The sequence below is a fragment of the Antrostomus carolinensis genome, unplaced genomic scaffold, assembly GCF_000700745.2.
Source record: "Antrostomus carolinensis isolate BGI_N321 unplaced genomic scaffold, ASM70074v2 scaffold24114, whole genome shotgun sequence".
Taxonomy (NCBI): domain Eukaryota; kingdom Metazoa; phylum Chordata; class Aves; order Caprimulgiformes; family Caprimulgidae; genus Antrostomus; species Antrostomus carolinensis.
This window is the reverse complement of record NW_010311742.1, coordinates 3,922-29,860: the sequence shown is the minus strand read 5'-3', so window position 1 is coordinate 29,860 and position 25,939 is coordinate 3,922. Positions and strand designations below refer to the sequence as shown.

General features: G+C 36.0%; 1 protein-coding gene across 1 annotated transcript in view; it reads left to right on the top strand.

Moving 5' to 3' along the window:
- Positions 1–25,157, top strand: part of LOC104524076 (FAS-associated factor 1-like) — a gene marked incomplete at its 3' end in the record, with an annotated part of 50,131 nt that extends 24,974 nt beyond the window's left edge. Inside the window, exons 3-7 of the mRNA XM_010166836.1 lie at positions 11,237–11,283; positions 12,813–13,021; positions 16,382–16,473; positions 16,801–16,889; positions 25,052–25,157. Of these exons, the coding sequence (XP_010165138.1) occupies positions 11,237–11,283; positions 12,813–13,021; positions 16,382–16,473; positions 16,801–16,889; positions 25,052–25,157 (543 nt within the window). The remainder of the gene's footprint in view (positions 1–11,236; positions 11,284–12,812; positions 13,022–16,381; positions 16,474–16,800; positions 16,890–25,051) is intronic.
- Between the last annotated feature and the right edge of the window lie 782 nt (positions 25,158–25,939).

Sequence of the window (25,939 nt, the reverse complement as noted above, 5' to 3'; positions counted from 1 at the left end):
TAAGGGGAGAATAGAAGTAGCAAATGTCTAAGTTGTGTGTTCTAAACTTTTGATTGTTTTAAATAAAACCATTATTTTATTACATAGGTTGAACCCTTGGTTTTTTTTTTTTTTTCTCCCACAAAAAAAACTTAGGTGGTCTTTGGATTTGTTTTCTTGTTTGGATGACCCTTTGCTCTTTAAAAAGAGGTTGAGAAACACTGCTTGGATCATGTTAACATGGCAATATCTTGTGATTTTTATAAGGAAACCTATGAAAGCTGTAATCAATGCTGTAGCTGCTCATATTGTGTAAATATCCAAGAATCTCAAGTTTCACAGTGTTCCCCCTGTAAAGAAAGGCTGGGAAGGGGCCAGTTTCTGGCTTGTCTGTAGAGAAAGATTTGAAAACTGAAATGAATTGTTTTCCTCATCTGTAGTCTACTATCCCAAAAGTTTATTGGGTTCCCATGGATCTTGCCTGGAACTATTCAGGTACAAAAAAACTTCTCAAAATGTACTTTACTCCAAGAAATAATAGCTAAATCGTGTGCTAGACACAGACATTTGGCTTCTGCAGTTTATTTTTTGCCTTCTTTGAGGCAAATGAATGTGTAAGAAATACAAACTCTTTTTCCCCCCACCCATTGAGTGAATAACTGTGTCTCCTTACCAGGGCAAAGCCTTGTCAGAGAAAGATTGTTTGGCAACTTGGTGAAAACAGGTTTAATTTCTTTAAAATGCTCCTCTGCTGAGACGTGGTGCTTATTTCATGGAAGAAGTCTTGGCAGCCAGTCTTGAGCTTGGGAAGGCTTGACCTTTCATTGTGGAGAACCAGTGCTCTGGAGTCCTTCTTGTCTCCTCTATTTTCAAGGCACTGCTAAAATGTTAACACTGTAAAATTATTTGTTTAGTAGGTGACTAACTGTATTTTTGTTGATTCATCAGAAGAGACTAATTCTGTCATTGCTGATTGAAGGGGAATGTAATGTGGTAAATATTTTTCACACAGGGTAAAGCTGGTGTAGCTTGGGCAAAGTATCTTCTCGTTGAACACCCTTTTGTTCCTCTTAAACTGGAATAATTCTTCAGTATCTGAAGAAATCCTTATCTTTCAGCCCTTCACAATTCTATCAAATGTAATGGTTAACTTGCAATATATCAGATAGTCTACTAGATACTAAAGGGATTATGTTAATCTAAAATAGTTTATTTTGTTTTATAACTACTGCTTCTATTTTTTCTCATAGAAAAAACCTGCTTTATTCACTGGAGTATAGCAAAGGAATTGTGATTATGTGTTTTATGGCTCTATCTGGTAGCCATCTGGCTGTGATGATGCAGCTGAAATTTTAATGTCTGGACAGAAAGAGAGCTAAAGAGATTTTTAGGTAAAACTTTGCTGTTAACGTTGTAAAGTAGTGTAAGATGTGTCTCCTTTCAACAGATTAAATTTAGTTCCTTAAGAAATGAGCTCCTTAAATTTTTCTTGCATAACGATCAAACAAGCAATGGGACTAATAAACTTAAGTTTCTGTTCATGGAAAAGAACTCTTATTTCTTGTAATAGAGAGTTTTTTGTGTTCTGAGGATAACCAAAAAGCAGCACCTGAGATCATGGTAGTGCCTAATAGTATCGTTGTAGCTGTATGCAGGCGTTGCCTACCTACTTTACATTTTGCAAATAATTATTTTTCAGAGTCTTGTACCTCTGTATCGGTGATTTCTGTAAAGATTGCTTAGCATTAATTTATCCTGAGACATTCAAATTTAAGAGGAAATTTCTAGACTATATTAATAGACTGGAAATGCATCTAAAAGTAGCGACGAGTTGAACTGAAAATTGCATACATCGTATAAACATGTGTTTGACAAGTGTGTAGTCTGTCATGGGGTCGTGCTGGGAATGTACAAGTAGGAGAAAAATGGAGTAAATTAAATAATTTGAGAACCAGCATCTGTGCCAATGCTGTGGTTATTTTGCAAGTGAAAGATTTATTTTAAAGATTAATTGTGAAAGATTTTACCACAGAGGCCAGGAGTCATCTAGACTCTTTCAAAGCAGAGCATTTGAAAAACTGATTTACTTATAATACTGTTGAATATCTTAACAGTTATGTCCTAGTTTTATTGAAATAAACTCTGCTTAACTGGTCCTGGAAGACCTGGGTTGCTGCAGTACCAGCATAGCCTGTCGAGAGGTATAAGGAGAAATACTGTGAGGAAAGTTGTATGTTATGTACTTTGGAAAAGGACTTTCTGGTTTCCAAACCCTTAAGTGAAATCTTACATAATTATACTTTTATTATTGATTAGTGACTAGGCAGTCTGCTGACTCTGGCTAGGCTAGTTTGAAAACTGTCATATAACATGTTTCATGTTATTACACCTTTTCAGTAAAGGGGTGTTAGTCTGTAGGCAGTACTTCTAGGACTTTTTGAATTATCTTGTGTCCTGAGGTTTCATCCCTGTTCTATCATTTTAGTGCTTGCTAAGAGCTAGTGTGTTATAGCAAAGAGTGATTTTATTTATTTATTTATGTATTAAGGCTGAACAAGAAGTGTGTTGCTGTGGGGTAGCTGTCCCCAACCTAGACATTTTAGTGTTGTCATTCAATTTTACATGAAATAATTAGGAGAGAGGGAGAAATGTGGGAACTCGGTGCTTAGGTATTTTTATCAGGCATAGCCTTTGTTACATCTGTCTCTCCTGCTGTCTAGCTTAATGTTTTAAGGAGTAACAAAATATGTTTTGATATCAAACATAAGCGTTCCTTCCTGTTAAGTTAGGAGGTGAAGCAGTATTAGTGTGAAAAGTTGTGACGTTAATGACTAGGGCCAAGATGACTGTATGTGTGTCAGAAAGCAGCAGACACATCATAGTCTGTTTTTCTGCCTTTCTATATGAATGAGTTTTGAGTGGATAATGCAGAATAAATGATTTTCCTTTATTCTTGCTGAAATAAGAGTTTCAGCTTGGACAGATACTGATCCATAAGCTTCTTGTAAGTCTGTTCATGGTATTTATTTTCATTGCACTAGGAAAATATATCCAGTTATTAATTTATTATTGAACTTGTGCTTTGTTTGTGGAATTATGCAGTGACAATATAAAATTAAGGAATTGTGCAAGATGTGGGTTTTTTTTCCCAGGATTATAGAAGTGCATCTAACTGTTGAAAGGCTTCCTAGTGCATTTCGGCATGTTGTAGGAATTACAGGAAAAAGTTTACTGAAGCCACCAAAGAAGTAGGGAGAAATGGGAAACCACATCTAGAGTGCTAATTGTAAACTATTTCAACGCGTGCTGTCTTGCTGATGAAGTGAATCGTCTGTATGAATATATTCATGTGGCATTTTTTGATGAAATGTTAATTTTTTGCTTTATTAGCAATTCTATTGTTTTGCAGCTTTTCATGAAGTACATTAGTTGTAAAGAAAGCAAGCTGAAATAAAGCAGAATGCATAGAAGACATTTCATTGTAGTTCAATTACAGCTTTTGGTTAAATTTTAACCACGATGGGGACAAATGTTGGCATTCTGTAAAAACTTTGTGGGTGTAACTTCACGTCTAGCACTTGGAAATACTTTGAGGCTTGCAAAGCTGGGGAAATGCCAGCAAGTATAACACAAGCTACAGGAAAAAGCTGACTCATTTCTTTGCCTTGGAAAGCCTGCCAAAGATAACAAAGGTAGAGGTTGCTTCTGTTACTACTGGGGCATAATTAGTAATTTTTTAATTCAAATATTATTGCATTCATTTAAAAATCCAAACCAAATAATGTTTTTTTTATAACTTAAATTCACAGCAGTCATTACTTGTTAAAGTAATGGTTTCAGAGTAGCTGTATTTATAGGAAGCTGATAGTGTATCTTGTTTGTAAAAAAAACCTCTGGTCTAAAATAATTGACATTTCTGCCGAATGTTTTGTGGAATTTCTTGTTTAGAATAACACATCGCAGACTTGGCTGTAACAGGCAAGATTTGATAGTTGCATAAAACTGCACAGAAGCCATGTTCCTCTGCTTGGGAGTCTCGTAATGCAGTCTCAGTGTCTTGGGGCAGAAAGAAGTGATTGCATTACAGCTGACTTCAGTAAACCTCCATTTTATTAATCCAGATTAACTGCAGTATTTGACTAATACTTGCAGTATGTTTTCATCAGCATCAGTTAGTAAAAGTTCTGCTGTTTATTCCCAAATTTTCTGTGTTTTTATTGTTGTAAACTGATCACAAGAAAAGTCTGCGCGTGGCCAGTCTTACTTTTTATCCAGTTTCCTGAAATCACAGTGTCAGCAGGTCAGAACAAAGGTTTTGGCACGTCTACATCTGGTATTACCCATTATTATCAATTCTGTTGAAAATACAAACCCAAATTAGTATTTGCCAACAAGAAAGTTATTAGGGGAGCATCATTTCAAAACGTTTACTGTTATTACAGAAATATATGCATAAAGCAGACCCCTGCAAGTTAGTTTCACTGTAAGAAATACTTCTATGCTCAAAGGAACTAATAAATCATTGCACTTCTCCTGTTTTGCTTTACTGTTGTATATAAAAGTATGTTCCTTTGTCATGCAGATTTATGGTTTGGAAGCAATTTAAAATTCACTTTTGCTTTTTCAGTCCTTTCATGCATGTTTTGTCTTACTAATGCTTTTCTTTATCCCTTATCATTTAATTATTTGTTTTTCCTTTCTGGATAACATTTGTTCAGTTTAGGCTTTTTTTTTATTTTTGAGCTTGCCATTGTACAGAATGTTTGGAGTTTAATCATCCTTTTATTTTGTTTGAATACCAAATAAAATAATGGATTTAAAATCTTTAGGTTAAGCAATTTATCATGTGAAAGCAACAAAATTAGAGTAAGAATATTGTATTTCAAGGGGAATATCACATTTAGCCCAAATTAGGAATAGAATTAATTACAATGGAATTACAATTGTAAACACAGTAGTATAAATGACCATTTCATGCTGTGAAAATATAAAATACAAAAGATAAGAAATATTTTTTCTAGTGTAGTTTGGATTGCTTAATGAGAACCTTTTAGTACATTTAATTACAGTTTTAGCTTTTAAAAAACCACATTTAATTTGTCTGAATTCAACAAAATCTGAAATTCAAATTAAACAAATCCTGAGTGATCCTCAAGCAGGATGGGTTGATAGCACACAGGAATATTGGCTGATACTTCCAAAATATAACAGTTATAACTTCTTTTATTCTACAGAACTCAAAATCACAGTATGTTTGTTTTACATGTCTTCTCTCTATAGTGAGGTTTTATATGTAGATTTTGGTGTTATATCGACTCGTGTAATCAGACTGAGAAAGAAATCTAAGATTAATTGCTGAAAGATCAGTCAAATATTAAAATAGGTTTCTATTTGTTTTGCAGTGTGAAACAACAAAACAACAGGTTTTTGGTTGTATATCAAAACATAGTCATAAAATCTGCTAGCAGCCCTTCCTCTGTCGGTGAGCTGGTTTTACTCCTGCTAATGTAGAAAGCAATGTGGGGTGAACTTTCTGACTTTGTGATTTGAGAGAAATTGTTTTTATATCAAGGAGACATTAAATATATAATAGGAAGAAAAGGCGAAATGAGCAAGGAAGACATGAAATGCAGAACTTTGTTTCTTTAGCTTACCAGACATTTTAAACCAAAAGTAAAATCTATGAGTTGTAGCATTTGGGGAAGAGTGTAGTTTTTTGAAAGCCATAGTAAATGAATCCTTTCATGAAATAAAGCTCTTACTGAGTTTAATGGAAATAATTAAATATATGGGGTATGAGGCTATTGCAGTAAGTGGAATACAACAAAAAATTATAATTAGTAGAAATCTGAATGTGTCAGATCTACAGAAAATCAAGGGATTGAGAAAAAATGCCCCATGAGCACGTTACTCCATTATATTTCTCTGACTTTCTGAAGCAGTTGATACTGTTTGGTTAGATGTCTTTGAATTTTGGATTAAATTATCTGCTATGGCAATTCCTATTACCCTGTGTCTGTCGCATCCTGTGTTGTGTTTGTTTAATGTAAACCTTCTCAATTTTTAGCTAAACAAATATAAAGCTCTGTGTGGCCTTTATTAAGTAGAGTGAAGTGGTCTTAATTGCTGAATTCAGTCAAATCTAAATAAAGCTTCTAAAATTTTGTGTAAGATGATAAATACATAAACTTGTACTGGTTGCATTAAGCTGATACAGTTATTTATCTCAATAAAACCCATACAGCTTTCACATGTGCACGGCATTTACATCTTTCTAACCTCTTCTTCTGAAAGGGTTGTTCTTCCAGCATCATGCTGCTCGAAATTGCTTTATCCTTTTGCTTGGAGATGTGTTTTCTAGTACTCTTGTTTTGGAAAGTTGATCTTATGTTGTGCTTCCCAAGATTTCTTTCACTCATGCAAAATGTCCAAAAATGTTTCCTGAGGAGAATCCATAGTTCCTGCATGTCAGACTGGAGCCTGATTGCTCTTGCTTTGCATCGGGGTAGAGGTTTACATTTGGAAAGTTTTAGAGGATCTATGTCTAGGGTAGGGTTTGTATCTGGCAGCCAAAACCATTGTGTGGTATGGAGATTGGAGGGGAGGGGGAATAAGAGATGGGCACGGAGGAAGATCTCCCACCTCACCCACTGAAAAAGCCTTTAGCTGCTCTTTTGTCTGGGCCTGCTTTAAACTCTGAAGGTAATTCATCTAAACATCACTTTTAAATTCTGGAAATAAAACCTCCCATCTGTAATTCATGAGAAGGAAGGAATTCCCTGCCTCGTTTAAATATACAATCAGTATATGTCGACCTCTGCTTTTAAATGTGATTGGCAAATCCAGTCTGTTTTCAAACTTAGTGATAATTACCAAGTATTTTAAACTCAGGAGTTTAGGGTTTGTGCTATCTAAAATACAACATTCATAATTATTCATAGGACACCCATTCCCCGGGGATGAGAGTCACTGTAAGATGTGCTTAATTGGTTTTAGATGATTAGTACTAAATTGTGTATTTTGAGAGAAGACATCAACATTGTTGCTTCATCAGGTTCTTAAGAAAGGGTTGTTCTTGTTTTTCTCTGTAACACTGCTTTGTACTCATAAAAGATAGTCATGTTTAGTCAGAACTGACTAATCTATTTACGTTGATATTCCCTTGAGGAAAAGCTTTACATTTCACAGTCTGCTTCACAACATTCTTTAGGCACTTAAATATTTCAGTCTGTTTGTAGAATACCACAGAGCTTCTGGATTGCCCAAACTATTAATGAATTTGATGACCTTTTATTAACCCTGTTGCTTTATTGTTTCCTATATTTGCAGGAAATAATAAAAAAGTTGGATTTAATGTATTTTGATACTAGAAACTTGCTGCTGAAACAATCACCCAAAAAAGAGTATTGTTACTTTGGACTTAAGTAATTGGCTCTCATCGGTCCCCATGTATGTTGGTCTGGTCAAAAGCAGGTCCAATTAGTTCAGGTCATACAGGGCTTAATAAATTCTTAAATAAACTATTTTAATTCCTGGCTATATGATGGATACCTCTACTCAAAATGTATAAATCAAGAATAACTAAATTTCATTTATAATTTCCTAAAATAAGTTGTAGCTCTGGTAGTTGTTTGAACAGTGTAATCAAAACAATAATTATGTTGTTCCTTCTGTTCCTCTGTTCCAAGTTTGAACAGTGTTACAGTAGAGTTTGTATATGGATAGCACTGATACACACCTAAGAATTTTGGCTTTGGGAAAATAATCTTATATAGTGCCTATAATTTTCCAGTTAAGGCAAGCTTCAGTCTTTAAAGAGTGATAGGATTAAAATAGATAAAACACCCATTGAAACGGTGGTACCCAGTAACCCACAGTGACATTTGTGGTGGATGCACGGTGTGAGAATGGAGTGCTACTTCCCTGCAGGCACTCTCAGCAACAGGTTATTGGGAGCTAAAGAAGTTTTCTGAGCCAGATATGGTATCTTTATATTTACTATAGTAACTATGAATAGACTTACTGCACCTGTTATTAAATTTATTTCAAGGGTAATACGTCTCTTTAATTACTATATATTAGTCACACAGGCTGGTTTTGATGATCAAATGATCCCTGTTTGGAAAGACAAAAAAAAATTAATATTCTTGAATGTTTGCTTAACCATAAGAGACCTGATCCTCTCTCAAAGGGGACTGACATTGGGGAGGAACAGCCTGGAACAGATCTTGCCTTAATAAGTTTTTTTTGTTGTTGTTATTGTTATAGTCACAACCTTTCTCCTATGAAATCCTGAAGCAGATGTTTGTTCCTTTTTGTTGTTTTCTTTGCAGAGTCTACTTAGAGATGTCTTGTAAGGACATGAGTATTTAATATTTATGCAATATCTGTATGTGCACTGCTACCATTTGCCATCTGCATAATTTTAGTCTTCCATCTTGCTTAACAAACAGTGTCCAGACTCTTTATTTTTACAGTGTGGTTAATAGAGGTCTTTCCATCAAAAAAGTACATAATGCTGCTGCTGTTTTTTCTTACTACTGTGCCCCTTAAATGTCATCAAGTTTACAAAACTGGGGATGTGAACAAGTGAGTTATTCAGTTTTAAAGAAAATAGCTTGGAGCCTCTATCATATTTAACCCCCCCTAACTAGGCTTAGAAGAAGTTTGAGCTGATTTAATCCTCTGAGACTGAGACATGAGCTTTGACAGAAAAAGTGGAAATGCCACCCTGTGCTATGTTTCTTCATAGCTGAAGCAGCTTCTTTTTCTCAGAGAATTCTATCGCACCAGCAGATCACTATTAGTGTTGGTCCTGTGGTACAAATCCCTATATTTACTCTCTAAATCCTACAGATGCAAAATAAAGCACATTTTTGTCTTTCAACCAACTTTACCTGTTGATTGATGGGAATGAAGTGTATGTTGCTGAAGAGTATGAAGGGGGAAGCCAATCCAGAAAAACCCAAACAAACCAAAACCTCCCACTTTTTCCTGGAGGTTTGTTGAATGAACATGATGAAGAGCTATGTATGAATGTAGAAACCACAATGATGATAAATGAGACGTGTTGTTAAAAAGAAACCACTGATTAATGCCATGCATGGTGGATAAACTGATTTTAGAACTGATCTGGTAGGAAGCTTTGCTTTTGCTGTAACTGGATACGGCCTCATGGGTAGTTGCTGTAGCTTACACATACCTGTGACCCTTTCCCTTGTCTGCTTTTTTTGCTGTTATTTATCTCTAAATACATGGCAAATCTTTTTGCAATGTCATAGTTACTTAGCTGAGTTCAGCAGCAATACTTTTTGACTCTTTGTAACCTTAACTATCAATGGAAATTGTAAAAAGACATGTTTATATATTCAGAGAAAAAGAAAACATAGCATTTAAATCTTAATTTAATCTATTTTTGTGTTTATTAAACACTTAGGCTGCAGGTTTTTTTATGTCAGTTTGTAAAAATGTTATTGATAGGTGATGACTGTCCATAGTTCAGTTGCAATATATGACTGTCCTCCTGGAATACCAGAGAATCTATGAGCTTCTAAAGGTCAGTGTTCCTCTCTTCATCAGGGACCAGACACTCATTCACCAGGTGTACAGGCCAACAGGTCAGGTATATCTGACATAGGAGAACAGATATTAGTGATATTAGAAGTTGTCATAGAGGAAATACATGAAGTGCTGGTGGGACAGCAGAAAATGGAGATTAGGGAGATGCTACAAGCTCTCTTTAATCTCACTGTTAAGCCTAACAAACATGTACCTGCGAATGCAATAGTGATTATAAAGATCATCAAAGAGCAGAAATAGAATTTGAATTTGGACGTCTGGGGTTTTTTTTTTTTTAACTGTCTAGATATTTTTTTTTTTTCATTATTTCTCATTCCTTGTCAAATTTCCTCCTGTGCTATTCCACTTTATCTGGCCATTGCTTAAAAGTCTGAAGTTGGAGAAGGTTCTGACTTCTTTACTCCCATGGCTTCTAACAGTAATCAGAACAAAGTTCAAACAGCTGGGCAGTAAAACGTGTAAGTCATCTTCACCAGCTCACATAGTATCACTTTCAATCCCCCTCGAATCTGAAAAATCCTAGCAATGAGATGGTTTTAAAACACTTCCTTGGTGTGGTATAAAGCAGTCTGAAATAAGTGGTCTTCTAAATACTGTTGAAGAGAGTCTTACTTGCTTTCCAAGTTTTTCCCTCACCCTGACTTAAGTTTATATAAACTTGTGTAGCATCAGATGTGCTGGAAGTGCATTAAAACCTTCTGCAGCGTAGGATGGAGCAGTGCTCTAACAAGCTGAGAAGACACTTCTGTTGGAAGTGGAGTTTTGAACTAGCAATGGGAGTATGTTGTGGCTATTGTAAAAATAATGCATTTTAATGTGAGATGGAATTCATTAGTGTGTTTGTATAGGTAATAACTTTGTAATTTCAAATAAGACCAAATCTGAATGCAGCTTTGCCAGGTTTGTAGTTATACGCCTGTAAGTAACATTTTGTTTGTACTGGTGATCTGGACAGCATGGGGTGATGTTTAACTGCATAAACCTTGCTTGAAAAATACTTATTTTTCTACCTGAAGATTGCTTGAACTTTGGGGCTAGTAATTTCGGTGATTCCCTGGCACATGAGGAGTCTTAAGAAGCTAGATGGTGTTTGTGTGTCTGAGCTAGAAGCAGGTTGTCTGGAAGGTGTGGGTGTGATGGAGGCATGCGTGCTGGTTGTGAGTAGCCATTTGTGCTGACTTCAGCAATTCCTGAACACATCAGGCTGGCAGCGTGTAGTGTATGTGCAGCTGTGCAGGTTTATAGGTTTGTGCAGGTCTGATACTTCTGGGAAACATGAGATTTTTTTGTGTACGTGCTGTCTGGCTGCCTTGTCTGTGCACAGTTAGCTTGATGTGTTTGAAAGCAGTATGTTTGCGGTATGTATGTAGCAAGTGTAGAAAGTGTTAGATTTACTGAGCATGGATCATGCATTTTACCCCCGTGTGTTCTGCCTGGGAAATCCATCACACACATATAGGAGTCTGAGCTTCAGTTCATGTTTGTTTTCACTTAGATAAGATTTTTATTTTAAGCAGGTTATTTAATGACAATGTCATTTACCAAGAATATATTCATTGAGTGGAGAACATTTTATGGCATATTTTAAAGCAAGTTAATAACTCATTAAAACATATTACAGATGTAATTTTTGTTGCTCTGTATGCTTGAACTAAAAATTTGTTTTCTCTTTTTTCAGGCAGCTATAAATGGTGTAATACCACAAGAAAACGGCATTCTGCAGAGGTAAGCACAGAAGACTGGAGTACTACACACACAGAGAATGTTGCTATGTAATAGTTACGTTTTTTTTCCTGAATCCTAAGATTATGATGTAATTCTATTAAAAGTTTCTGGAGCCACAAATTCAATTCCTGGCAAAGCTGATTTAATGTTCAATTTTTCCAGTACTGATAGAGGACCAGACCAGCTCAAACACCTATTCAAAGTAATTAGTTTTTATTTTGAATTAATTGGTTGTTGGGTCATTCTATGCAGGGTTGTGTCTTTATGAAGTTTGGATTTTGGTATGCTTTCTCGAAAGTCAGGGCTTGTTTTTTTTCTGCAAAGATCTAAAAATTTGCAAGGCAAATCCACAGATGTTCCTGGCTAACTGTTATCTTTTGTGCACTTCTAAAGGTATTGATATTCTGTGCCCCTTTGTCCCCTGCCAAAAAAAGTTCATGTTTTGTATATATGGGTTTTTTTTAAATTGAATTCCAGGCAGAAGATACTGTGGTACATAAAGTAAGGTACTCCCTTCTGAAAGTAGATTTACTGATTTTCTTTCAGCTTCTGAATTAAGTTTTGGCTTGTATATTGATGCTTGGATATCTTGAAGTCACTGAAGCATGAGCTCCTAAGTGCTGATGAGGCAATTGAAAGAGCAGAACACGAATTGAGCTACTTGAGAGAGACAGTAAAATAGCGTTTAAAATTTTGCTTAGAAAAATACTTAATATATTATTTTTAAAAGTTTATTTTAATGATGGAAAAATACATAATGTAGCTGAAAATGGCCTTTTGGCATCTCTATCAATACTTGCTAAAGCTATCATTAAATAGAGTGTTTTTGATTCAGGTTAAAACCTTATTTGCTTAGTAAAGTTACTAGATGTTTATTTATGGTAAAGCCAAACTAGTCCATTTGAGATCAAGTCTTGGTTGTGTTGAGTACTCTTTCTACCTATGTTAATAAGTCCTGACCTCAAAGCATTTATATTCAAAATACAAGAATGTTAGGAACCTTTTGGTCAGGGGAAGGAGCTGAGGAGTGACTGACTGACTTGGATAACAAGCTGGTCCATTGTCCATGGGAAAATACCAATACAGGTGCAGGATTTTGAACTTTATTTCTCATTCTCATTTCCATGTGATGGTAGCCCAATGAGGTGGAAAGCTGGTGTTTGCCATGGTGTCAATTTTTATATGGTCACAGCACTCCTGGAACTGGAAATAATGCTTCTTCTCAAGATAATTCTGATATTAATTACATAGTGAACTTCAGACTGAAATAATGGCTTAAATACCTGTTTGTCATCTAAGCTGTTCTCCTATGGCACTTCTGAATCACTGAAATTTTAATATTGCTGATATGAAAGCTATTTTCAAATTATTATTAAACCAGTATTTTCAGATATGACAGTGTAGTTTATTCAAGAGGTACGTGCTGTGGACTATAGTAAGTGAATAATACTGTTCATTTTGCTTTGCTAACTTTTATTTAATCATATCAAGCTGTTCTGTTTAAACCTTCTTATGTGCATATCTTTCAGTGAATATGGTGGAGAGACTTTACATGGACCAGCGTATGGCTCCACAAGTCATTCTACAGCAGCTTCTTCAACTCCTTCCTCATCCTCAGCATTTCGCCATGTAGTGCCATCTAGACAAATAGTGGAAAGACAACCTCGAATGCTTGACTTCAGGGTTGAGTATAGAGACAGAAACGTGGATGTAGTACTTGAAGACAGCTCAACAGTTGGTAAGGATTTGTAAAAATGAAATGAAAAGTCTTGTTGTAAAATTGTTAAAAAATTAAAAACAACAAACAAACCCCGAACAAAAAAAGACCCAACTCCAAAAATTGAAGTCCTAAAAAAAAGAAAAAACAAAGCAAACCAGAACCTCTCAAAGAAGAAAAAAATCTCTGAGGAAGTGCAGCCTCCACAGCTACTAACCATTTTCAAATCTCTTTGCAGCTTTAAAAAAGCAAAATTTCACTAATCCATTGTAAAGAAAGGTTAGTGATCTATCAAATACTTATTTTGAAATCTAGTTTTCTTATGAACTTGCTTCAGAAACAAAATGGACATTACTGATTAAGTTGAGGCATGAAAATGTTATTTGGGGTAGGATTAGTGTAGATGTAACCTACTAATAAGTGGATGATCTTGGCATTTCCTTTTTGAATCTGTATGACACCTCTTTCTGTGTAGGATTAGTGACAAGATTTAGAGGAATTCTTTCCAGTGTGAAAAGCATAGTTGCATTCCTCTTTTCACAATTTATATTTGACTTATTGGTGAAAATTAAGACTTCTTTTATAAATTTTAATGCCTTTATTCTAAACCTGATGCATTTTGTAACAGTATGTTAGAAATATGCTATTGTTAGCATTGCAGAGCATGTTCTTTTTTACATTCCCCAAATTGTGAGTTAATTTACTTTTGCTAAGGACAAAGAGTTTTGTTTATTTGTTTTTAGTGAAGACTCTATACAGATCAACATAAGGAACTAAATGAAGAAATAGTTGATTGGAACAGTTTGCAGTGCTGCAGCCTTATGTCTGTGATGAAATTTTGTAGTTGAAACTTTTGATCCTCATTTGACTTTTTAGCATTCGATTTGGAATTGGCTGGTGCCACCTAGTGGTGATTAGTTTGAATTCCTGATTAGTGTTTCATGAGTTTTCCACTGCAGAGTTACATCCGTACAAAAGAGATATAAAAATCTGATCAAATCAGAATTTTGCAGCCGTAGTATTTTATTTTTTCTTATTAACTTATTTCGGGTATAAATGATTAAGCTTTAGGGCAGAAACAGTCAGTGTAGAACTTTTGTCTCTAACTTGGCATATGAAGATTGAGGGCAGCTTTGTGTTTAATGTCCTGAGAGAAGTGAGCAAGGCAAATAGAATTTCAACTGTGGACTTCAGGAAAGAAGACTTTTTTTGCTTTTTTAGGGATCTGCTTGGCAAGATCCCATGAAAGACTGCCCTGACAGCAAAGGGACCCAAGAGAGCTGGTTGATCTTCAAGGGAAACCACTTCAAAGCACAAGAACAGTCCCTTCCAAATGCAAAAAGAGGAGGAAGCATGTCAGAAGGCCAGGACAGAAGAACAAAGAATTTATGACCAAGCTAAATGCAAAAAGAAAGTAGACAGAAAGTGGGAAGGTAGTGATGGGGCTACCCAGGAGGAATACAAAGATGTTGCCAGAGCATACAGGTCTGGAGTTACACCAAAGCTCAGATGGAGCTGAATCCACTGAGGGATTGGAAGAGCTTCTGTAAGTACATCAGCATGAAAAGAAAGGCTAAGGAAAATGTGAGCCTGCTGTTCATTGGTGATTGCTGAACTTGGTCTGTGGGAAAATTATGGAGAAAATCTTTCTGGAAGTCCTTTCTGAAAACAGAAAAGAAAATAAGGTGATTTGGAACAGGCAGCATGGATTTGCTAAGGGCAGATTGTGCTTAATCAATGTTATTTGCCTTTTATAATTTGGTGATTGGCTCTATGGACAAGGGGAGAATGGTGGATGTCACTTTGGCTTTAGCAAGGCCTTTGACACACTGTGCTGTAGTGTTTTTGTAGTCATAGTGTTAAGATAAGGACTGGATAAGTGAACTGATAAAGTAGGTAGATAATTGCCTGGACTGCTGGTCTCAAAGTCTGACTGGCCAGCACTTACTACTTCAGGGGCATCCTTCAGTGGTTGATCCTAAGGCCAGTGTTGCTTAATGTCTTCATGAATAACCTGGTTGGTAAGGTGAGTGCTCTTGGCAAGTTGACAAAGAATACCAGATCAGAGAAAATAGCTGATACTCTGGAGGGCAAGGCCGATATTTAGAGGACCCTGGACAGCCTGGAGAAATGGGCAGACAGGAGCCTCATGAAGTTCAAAGAAAGCAAAGTTGAAATCCTGCATGTGGGATAGGATAACTCCACGTTATCCCATCTGGTAACTGGCTGAGGGCTGACAGGCTAGAAAGCAACTTTATAAAAAAAGGGATCTAGGGGTCCATCAGCAGCGCACCCCTGCAGTGAAGAAGGTCAGCCGCATCCGAGGCTGTGTTAGCAAGAGTGTAGCCAGTGGATCCAGGGAAATAATCATTGCCCTCTGTTCAGCACTGCATCAAGTTTTGAGATCCCTGGTACAAGGAAGACGTTGATATTCTGCAAATAAGTCCAGCAGAGGCCAGCAACATAGTCAGGGGACTGGAACACATGGCAACGTACGAAATGAGGCACAGAACTGGATTTGTTCAGCCTGGAGAAGAGAAGGGGAGAGGTACAGAGCTTACCTCTGTCTACGACTACCTGCTGGGAGGACACAGAGATGGAGCCAGACTCTTTGTGGATTCTTGGAGGTGCATGATAATAAGATGAGAGGCAATGGACACAATTTGCAACATTGAAAATCCCCATTAGATTTTTTTATTATTATTATTATTTTTTTTTTAGTTGGGAGAGTGGTGAAGTACTGGAACAAGCTGGCCAACAAAGCTGTCAAATTTCCATCCTTAGAGGTGTTCAGGAGTCAGCCGGACAAATCCATGACTAAAATGGTTTAATTAGACCTTTGAGCTGGGCTTGGGGCTAGATAACCTCCTGAGGTACCTTCCAGCCTGAATTATTTTATGATTATGGTAACTGCAGGGAGAGGAGAGCATTCAAATGTGGAAAACATTGAAAAATCTGTCGGAGCAGTTAAAATGTATGAACACTTCAGTTTTTTAGGTCAGGATTATTGATAATGGAATTGGGTATCAAAAATACACGCCCTGTTTATTGCTGGCAAAGTCCATTGCTCCAGATAACATGCATCTGCAAATGTGTGTGTCTAGCATATGCAGTGTAGAACTATTCAAATATATGTGCAAATCATCGAATCCTCCTGTGATTTTCTAATCATTGATGCTTTATGTGATTTTTTTAAATTTTTTTTTTAAGCTTCATTTGTCCTTTAATGTTTGGAGTATGTGTTAAATGGGTAACTAGATTAAAAATGGTTTTCATAGTAAATTTTTCCTTGCTCTTGTTTTTTAACTATAACTCGGTACTCTGTTTGAAATAAATTGGTAAGTGTGTATATTTTATATATTTTCTTTGTTTTCTCTTTAGGAGATATCAAACATATTCTAGAAAATGAACTTCAGATTCCTGCGTCTAAAATGCTGTTAAAAGGGTGGAAGACTGGAGATGTAGATGATAGTGTAAGTTTTCAACCATGATTTCAGTTATCTGAATTCAGAATTTCAAACTGAGAATCAGTGGGTGGGAAATGCAGTGCAAGAACTGTTAGTTTCAAACAGTGTTAGATGTCTTGGGTGGCATACGAGGAACTATTAAACAAATCACTTTTTGTGTTGTTTTTATATATAACAGCCCACCTACAAAAAATGTTATGAATTTAACAGTAAGTGTATCTCAAAACGAAATGTTTGGTGGTATTGTAAATAAGTATCAATAATTAAAAGAAATAAAAAGATACATCAAACTTGGTGAATGTTTTATATTTATAATTATTTTTCTCCCTTCAGACTGTTTTAAAAACTCTACACTTGCCAAAAAATAATAGTCTTTATGTTCTAACACCTGAACTGCCTCCTCCTTCTTCAAGTCATTCTGGGTAAGTCTGAAATTCTACTTGTATGATTTGGTTTTGTATGGTTTTTGTGAAGCCACATGTATCCTTGCAGAAGTCTGCAATCAGTAAATACAAAGTGTTTTCACTGCTCTAGTAAGGTGAACTACCTCAGCACCTCATTGTTGACAAGAAGGTTTTTAATGTTTTTAAAAATTTTCAGTTTTTAAAAACAGTGGTGTGGTACATTAACCACTTTTTTACACCTCCCAGATACAATGACTTTAATTTAACAAAAAACTAGTCCCTGTGGAAATGAGAACTGGCCTTTCATAAGTTACTGCCTTATGTTGGCTCATTTAATGTAAACTTGTATAAATCATTGCCAGCAGATCAGAATTTTCTTTCCAAAATGGTTGTTAACATTATTTTATCTTATCTTCTTGGGCTTTTAAAAAGTATGTAGGCAGGCTGAATAATTAATTTCCTCTAACTGAGCAGGGTATCTTTTATTACTGATTTGAACAACCCAAAAGTTAACCATGAGTGCTCATATGTCATTGGATATTGCTAAGGTTTGAAAAGGAAATGTTATTTTACGGAAAAATGTAATTTTTACTCTTACAAAGTAATTTGCAATTACTTTGTTTACTTTGGCTTGTTTTCTTTCCTGCCCTTCACTTTCTCAGAGGAAGACCTGTATGTGCTCTTCATCAGGAAAATATTAATTTATTTTGGTAGCCACTAGAGGGTGCCCAGTAATTAATCCTGGAAGAGCAGCGCTGCTCCAGCCCTGGCCCTGCCAGCCAGCCAGGAGGGCTGCGTTTGGAACTGGTCAAACTGCACAATCATTAGACTAGAGTGCCTTCAAGGTGTCTGAAGAGGGAGTTGTTTTTCTGCTGTTGTAGTTAATAGGAGAATATTCTACAAATGAAATCATATTACTGATGAAGGAAATTCTTTGACAATATATAGATAAATAACTGGTTTCTTCAGATAGTACTAAACAACACTTGTGCCCATAACCCTGTAGTCTGTGGAGGAAATAAGAAAGATAAAATAAATTATAAAAATAATAATTACAAAGAAAAGAAGCAGTAAGAGAGGGAATAATGGCACTGGAACAGAGGGAGCAGAGTGGTGGTGAGCTGTATCTGAACTGTACATGCAAACAGGAGCTATAGTTGTGCGTGAGGACAATAAGCCATTGTACTTAAGCAAATAATTGAAGGACAGTGAAAATACTGGGGAAAAACACTGTAAATACTAATGGTTTGTTTGGTTTTTTTAAAAATAAATTTCCATTTTCAAAATTTTCTACCCAGCTATCACTGTATGTTGTAATTTGAATGTCTTCGATTCTGGAAAGAAAAGTGGGGTCTGAAGAATGTTGTTTATTGCCACTGCAATAAACTGTATAGCAACAAAGTGTTCAAAAATGGTTCTTAGGCTTTTTGATTGGACGAATAGTTTAAAAGAACTTTACTTGCTAGTAAAATCAAAGTGGTTGTTACTTTTACAGTTTAATACTTGTTTCATAGTAGAGATTAGTTCTGGATATTTTTAAGATAAAGTTGGTAGCGTTGGGATAGCAAACGATGATTAATTAGTGGCTACTTAAAGAAGGATAATTTGAAGGCTAGATCATCTCCCTGAAGTCATAAATTCTAGATGAAAGGGGAGGCTTGCCTCCAATTAAAGCATCAATGCAGATCAAAACACATCTAATTGAAGCAATGTACCAAACCCAGTTACAGTGTTTACTGCCTACTGTTAGGTCAGTTATTATTCAGATTAGTTTGTTACCCACAATTTTTAAAAGCATGATGCTCACATCTATTATTAATGGATGTTAAGGAACTTTGTCTCTTACTTTATGAGTTAATCTGTCATTTTCTTCAAATGCCTTCTATTTGAACTAGAGATAAATAGTTGTGATTTGAATATCTCCAGAAAGTGATATTTGAAAAGCTTGAGATTTCAGTATGTGATATTTTATGCATATGCCCTTCTTAAAATGAGCAATCTAGTCACAGTTCCATAAACTCCAGTTTGTGCCTGTTCTTGACACTGAAGGAGAACAGTGTCTGAAATCCTTTTCCAATATATTGGTATGTAGGCATTGAAGTTTATTGTGACAGACTGAATGGGCTTAACCCAGAACTGACTTAAGCTGGTGTCTAAATGTAATGGCAAAGTGATCCTGCAATTTAAACAAGCAGAAATCTCCTTCGTTCATCAGTGGCATATCTAAAGCTTTTATAGGTAATAGAAACCCAGTGAATTACTACTGCATGCTAGTAAATTGAGGTGTAAAGATTAACTTTAAATGTCAAATACCTACCATCTGTAAGGTTACATGCCCTGCTTCCACAATTTCAGCTGGCAAAGCCATACTTATCCATGTATGATATCCAAAACAATAACAACATGTTCTGTGAGCTGTGGATATAATGAAACCTGATTTCTAGTGAATTCCTGCATCATCCCAGTGCCTGCAGTAACTCAGCCCTCTCTTTCCATGGTTCCTATGATCTTACCTGCCTCTGACACTGCCTCCAGTTCTTCCCGTGTATTTTGTAGCACCTGCGCCATTTTTTTTTCCACTGCATGGTCAATCAGCTTGCCCTGCCTCTGTTCTGCAGCTGGTAGCCAAGTAATATCGAAGGAAAGGAGACAACACATGCTGTAGGTAGTTCTGTAATCATTGGCCAGAAGTTGGCTGGATGGAGTATAAAAATGGCATGCTTGTACTGCAGCCTTTTACTAAGGTGGGTAGTAATTTGGGTCCCTTTCCTCTACCCAGCTGTTGATTTACACCCAGTCTTTGAGACCTTTCTAATGCTGTCAGACCTCCTTGAAACTAGTGAGTATGTTTAAAAGTTACTGGATGGGACAAGTGGGTGAGAAAAAACATTATTTCCTTTGGAAAGCAGTCTTAAAAGGAAAAATGCCGAAGAACGTCCATCATTTAATTGTCCAATGGGAGGAGAGATCCCTTGCTCCGGCTTTGTCAGATTAGATTATTCAGTTCCTCAGTGTGACTTTCCTTCCCTTTGTTGCCTCAGATGCTTCTTGAAAGCTGGCAATACCCAGTTCAGGGAAAGGTTTTAGAGAATGCAGTAGAAGAGAGCATCAAAAGCGATGGCACGTGAGTCTGGCCACAGAGCTAGGTCTTCCTGGTTGTCTCTCCTACTGTCTTGCATGTCCTGGGAGGCCCTTTTTCCTCAGTTTTTTCCTTCAGTTGTCACTTTAATGGGTATATTATATTTTATATTTATACTTTTTGCTAAATAACTAAAAGTCTTACATACTTTATTATACCTGATGAATCATTAGAGGTTCAAAACAGTTGAAAGCCATTTGACCTGGTGCATACCTTGGTGATTATTACAACTAATGTATTTTTACTAAGCAGTTGTAATTTATTTAAGAAATGTAATGATCTGTGTGGATAGGAATAAAAAGCCCCATCTTTGACATAACAGTTCCATGTATTGCTGAGTGTGTGTACATTAGATTGTTGCAGAGGAGTGGTGATCGTGGCATGGTGTCTTGTTGTACGCTATCAACTGTAGCAGAGTGTTAATTAAGAACGATGTAACCTACAACTCCAATTATTAGTATTGTCTGTTTAGCTGGACAGGAGCAGTGCCTTGCTTTAGTTACTTTGAAAGCTTCAATAAGAATGGTAAGATTAATGTTTTATTTTCACATCTGCTCATGAGACAGTTTAAAAATCCTGACGTTTAAAATGCAATAGAATGTAAACAAAAGGGCTTCTGCTCATTTACATGTTAGCCAGATTTGCTAACTGATTGCTGTTTGAACCTAATCTACCACCTCCTGCTGCATTAGCTACAACAAACATTACATTTACATACTGATTTCTTATTTTGTTTTAATGTAAATAATCTGTAATTACAGTAAATTTGGACTTCTGTTGACATGAGCTTGTATAAATCTGTAAGTTTAAAATGGAAATGTTAATTACCTTGTGTTGTACCTACTTATATAAAATTCAGAGATTTTGGGAGAAATCTCTCTGTGACTGAGAAAGATATTGCCTAATGAGAAATATTGAATGTATTTCAAAAAAACCTTACAGAACAGAAATGAAAAGGAACATTTACTGATCATTAAGGATATACCTTTGGTTTCAAATCTTAAAATATTACTAAAATTTCAAGAAAAATGCTATTAAAAAGCAAAGTATTACATCAGAAATTAAAGCATTAAGGCAGTCAACAATAGATACGACCAACCTATTTTAATAGAACAAATGTTACAGAACCGTAGAGAAGTAGTAAAACTGGAAGCTTAAAATATAATAAATATCAATACTAATACCATCTTGCTTCAGCATTCTGTAGACTGATTGAAGAGTTACTGTCCCCTAAGGTTAGCATTATTTGCAGTTACACATTATTTTGCTAAATAATATTTCTATTCTTAATTTATTAGACTTGTGGTTTATAAATTGTGCTGTATTGGAATTTGGATGGGACAGCTAGTGAATAGGCTCTTTCCAGACTCTTAATTGAGTTTTGATATTTTGAGTTTAGTGAAAAAAAAAAAAATATTGCAACTTCTGTTGCTTGAAATTTAAGTCTCAAAGATGAGCATTTTTGTTTGCATATTGTAGAGTTCAACCCCAGATGAATCCTCATCCATCACTGAGGTTTCTGTGCATTGTGATAATGCCAATAGCCAATACTATATAGGCAATCCATATGAAACCCTAAACTGGTCCAAGCCTGTCTTGCTAGAACTGTTCAGAGCGATGACTATGCTCAGGTCTGTTTTCTTTTGTCTGTTTTTGGACTTTTTTTGAGGGTAGGCAGAATTCCTCTGATGGAAGATTGGTGCCCAGAAATACCATCAAACTCCTTTGCCTCCTGTGCTGAATAGTGAATGTATAATCATTCAGCTGAGGGAAAAATGTAACGGCAATATATAACCCATCTGCAAATGCTTTTGAAAACTAGGGTTTGCAGTAGAGCGGAAATGGTGCTGATAAGGGTGTCCTGCTATAATCCTGTTTCTAGAATTTAATTTTATTTTCCTACTAATTAATTCTCAGATTAATTAAATTCTGTTAGCACTGATGGGGGGAAAAAAAAGAAAAAAAGAAGAAAATCTGTCTTGACTTCAATGGGACCTGGAGTTTGGCCCTGATTTGTTTTTTCTTGCTTTTAATGCAGATGTTGCATTTGGAGGATTGTAGCCAACTGCTAACATTTGCAGGAAAATGAAACTGCTGCAAACACTGAAGCCAAAAATTTTAGAAATGTGCATTGTGTTCAAAGTTAGTCTTCTCAATGCAGTTACGGGCACGTAAAAAATAAAAGTTAGCTTCAACTTACTGTCAGTGAGAAGTCTCCTTTAAATACACAGTTATTTTGTACATTTCATCATAGCCTTAATGGCTGAAAATGCAACTTTAGGGCAAGATACCTTTTGAAAGGAGAGTTGGATTGGGAAAAAGAATTTGAGGTAATCTGCATCCCTAGTTGCTCTAGGAAATGTGTATGGGAAGGGGCTGACATCGCTGGTTGTCTGGCACGTGTTCAAATCAACCCCATCTTGCAGAGGAGCATTGGTACCCGTAGGAAGTCATCGGCACAAACTGCCCGTCAGATGTGCCATCAATTCCTCCTCCTGTTGACTTTCTACCCTATATGTGGTCCAGGTCTTATGGCTGTCAGACCATATAAGATTTTGATACAGGAGCTGAAAGAATTGGATCACATGATCACTGCATTTCTGTGTAAGCAGAAATAATATTCTTCATTGTATTATTTTTCTGAAGAAAAGGTGACTAATTATCCATGCATTTTAATTGCTAACACTTTCAAAAGCAATTTTTCCTCATTTTTTTTTTTCCAGCTTAATTTTCAGCCTCCTCTTTGACTGTATTTGGCTATGAGTATGTTCTGAGAATTTGCTTGTTAACAGCATTCAGCTTGTGTTTTTTATCAATCCAAAAAGTAGAGGTGTCAAAATTGTTAGTTACTTCAAAACTTGCGACTTTTAATTTTAAGGCACTTCATTTAAATTAACTGTGTTTGAAGAGTATTTTTTTTCCTTTTCTAAATACTCTCTGCTATCACATCCATGAAATAGAGGAGTGAAAAACCTTTCCTATGAACAGATGCTTTTTATTAGCATGCTGTATTTTAGATAGTACTGAAGTGTTTGTATCATGCATACCTTGAGATACAGAGGGTTTGATCAAACTAGCTTATTTCATTCTATTTACATCAATTACAGAATGAAAACGTGAGTCACGTTATCGGTTAGCACCTACAGATTTTCAGGTAGAGTCAAAAATAGCTGTAACAGAGCCCCGTGTGATTCTGTATGGAATCCAGAGCCATTCACATATGCTGTAATTAATGTTTTCAGAGCAATTAAATATTTCATTCGCCTTCAGTATTTGCTGAAAACAAATGAAAACATCAGAATCTGAAAAAGCACAGCAGGATATTTTAGTTGCTACTGAACATTTGCCAAAAGAAAATATGGTTATGGTGATGCTGAACTTATTGTTAACAATCAAATTAGAGTTACCTTTGAAAAGAGACATACAACTTGTCAGGGCTCTATCTCTTTTTTTTTTTTTTTTCTCTTTTGAAGGACTGTTAAGTATTTTAATACTTTTTTAGGCCTTTTCTTATGAGATTTTGTGACAAGTGCAGCTAACTTTGTGTTCAGCACAGATGACTTCAGTTGCATCAATAGTGTCTCTCATACACTCGATCATAGCTAGCATTGACAATGAGTTAAATTTATCTTCCATATTACAAAACCATAAAAGATGAGAAATAGCACTTCATGATTTTATTTTCTAGTATGTGATTATTATGTTTAAGATGTCACAGAATCCAAATAAAGTTGCTGTGTGAAGATATTTTTGTAAGGTAATTTTTCTTGAGGTGTTAAAGCAAATTGTGCATCTCTTGCTGAAGCGTACAGTGAGTATTGCATGGGTTCCTTAGCATCTGAGCAGCAACACTGCAGCTCGGTAATTCCAGTGGAAGGAAAAACTAACAAATCAGGACTCAAATAATCTAGCAGTCTCTCGTGTCTTCTTGTATCTTAAGATGCAGCTGTGCTCATCTGCATACAGAATTTGTCCTTTATGGCTTAGAGGAATGGCATGTTGAAGTGTCATCAAACGGTGAAGATGTGAAGGAAAAAAAAAAACCCCAGTCTGTCATTCTTTTGAGACTATGCGATAAGAAAAAAAAAAAACCCACCAACTTGAATAAGCCCAGTTTAATTCCATATGCCACTGAACAGATCAAGTCTGCATAAACGTCGTTCAGAAACCCAAGCTGTGTTTTGCTGTTGCTGCACTTTTGTAGCCAGTATAAAACTGTGCACAGCTGTAATTGCCATGTCTGTAACAGAAGTCCTGCCTTCTATTTTGAAAAGTAGATAGCTGCATAATTTTGTACCTAATTAAGCAAACAGGACACCTTTTTAACATCCAGATGTCTTGTTACCAGGAAAATAACAAAAAACCCCCCAAGTTTGTGACAACATGAACATATAGTTGGCCTGTTTAATCTGTATCTTAAGTTTTGGGTTTTTTAATTCATATGTTTAAAGATGTTTTGATGTACATTTAAAACAATTCGAGAAGAACTAATTTTTCTAAATGCTCAATACCCACATGAGAAATTTTGCTGTGGTTAGTTTTCCAGTTCTAATTAGCTGGGTTTATGTGCTTTGAATGAAACTAAGCGGAAGAATTTCCGTTTGGTTTATGCTTCAGGTAACTCTAGAGAAGCGAGAGCATGCTTTGCCTTGTTCTACTTACCATCAGTTTTTAATGTGCATTGTAGCTTGATATTTTGTCTGGTCGTCAATATGCTTACAAGCCTGGTATTAATGGCATTATGAGTGCTAAATATACCCAATGTTTGTGAAGATAATGTGACTCTCTCGATTTTGAGAATACTTAACACTAGAAGAGCTTTAAAGGCTGCAGTCACCTTATTAAGGAAGGAGTTCAGGAATGGCCTTTGGTCATTCTCAGCATGCTTCCTTGCATTTAAGAGTGAAAAGAGAGATGATAATGTTGTGCCTGGACTTGTCTATGTAGAGTTTAGGGTACCCTGGGGTTTTTGCATCTAACTGTAAAACAAGCTATAACATGCTTATCCCTGATTTTCTTGTTTTTCTTTCAACCATTTCAGGGCTCTGCAGGAGTCATTAAATCAAAACTTCATGCTGATTGTCACCCATCGAGAAGTCCAGCGGGAGTACAACCTCAACTTCTCAGGAAGCAGTACCATTCAGGAGGTGAGTGCTGTTTCACAGCTGAAGAATAAATGTAGCTCATTATAGCTAATGCCAATTCTGTTAAAGAGGGTTTACGTGGTCTTTATGGATATTCCTTTATTTTATTAGGGTTTTTTGTTGTTGTTTAATCAACTGGATCATCAAGAGTGCTGTAATTTGATTAAAGAACTTGGCCTAAAAAAGATTTCTATTAAATTATACAGAAAAGATGTTTCTTTTTGCGTTGTAGTAGCAAAATATGCCAACAGTATTTATTGAGTTATTCTAGAGGGATGAGGAAAGGCAGTTATTCAAATTCCATTTTATCTTTAAGCCTCTTGAAGCTCCCTCTGTCTTCCTTTCTTTTAACCAGCTCCATCTCCATTTTGTAGGCACCTCTACCATTACTGGTTGCTCTCGTGGTGCTGTAATTCTTACTGGCTTGGTAGCCAAATGGTTTTGTGTATAATGGACGTCACTGCCATTCTGTAGAATGGCCAGCAAGGGGTGATATTGTAGAGAAATTTGTCAGAATTAAGTCCTATAGGAACAAATGTCTCTAATATGACTCTGGACTCCACGCTATGTCTAATGCCAGGTGTTTTGGATGTTATTTTCCATATAACCTACTAACTTCTGGAAACATGACAAACAATCTAGAAATGTGAATCTTCAGAATTCACATTACAAAATATTAAGAATAAATGTTTGCTTTTCAAATTAAATGTATGTTTGCTATTGGTCTGACACTTCTCTGAGTCTTTCAGGGTTGAACAGATTTTATTGAAGTTTTTAGTGCCACA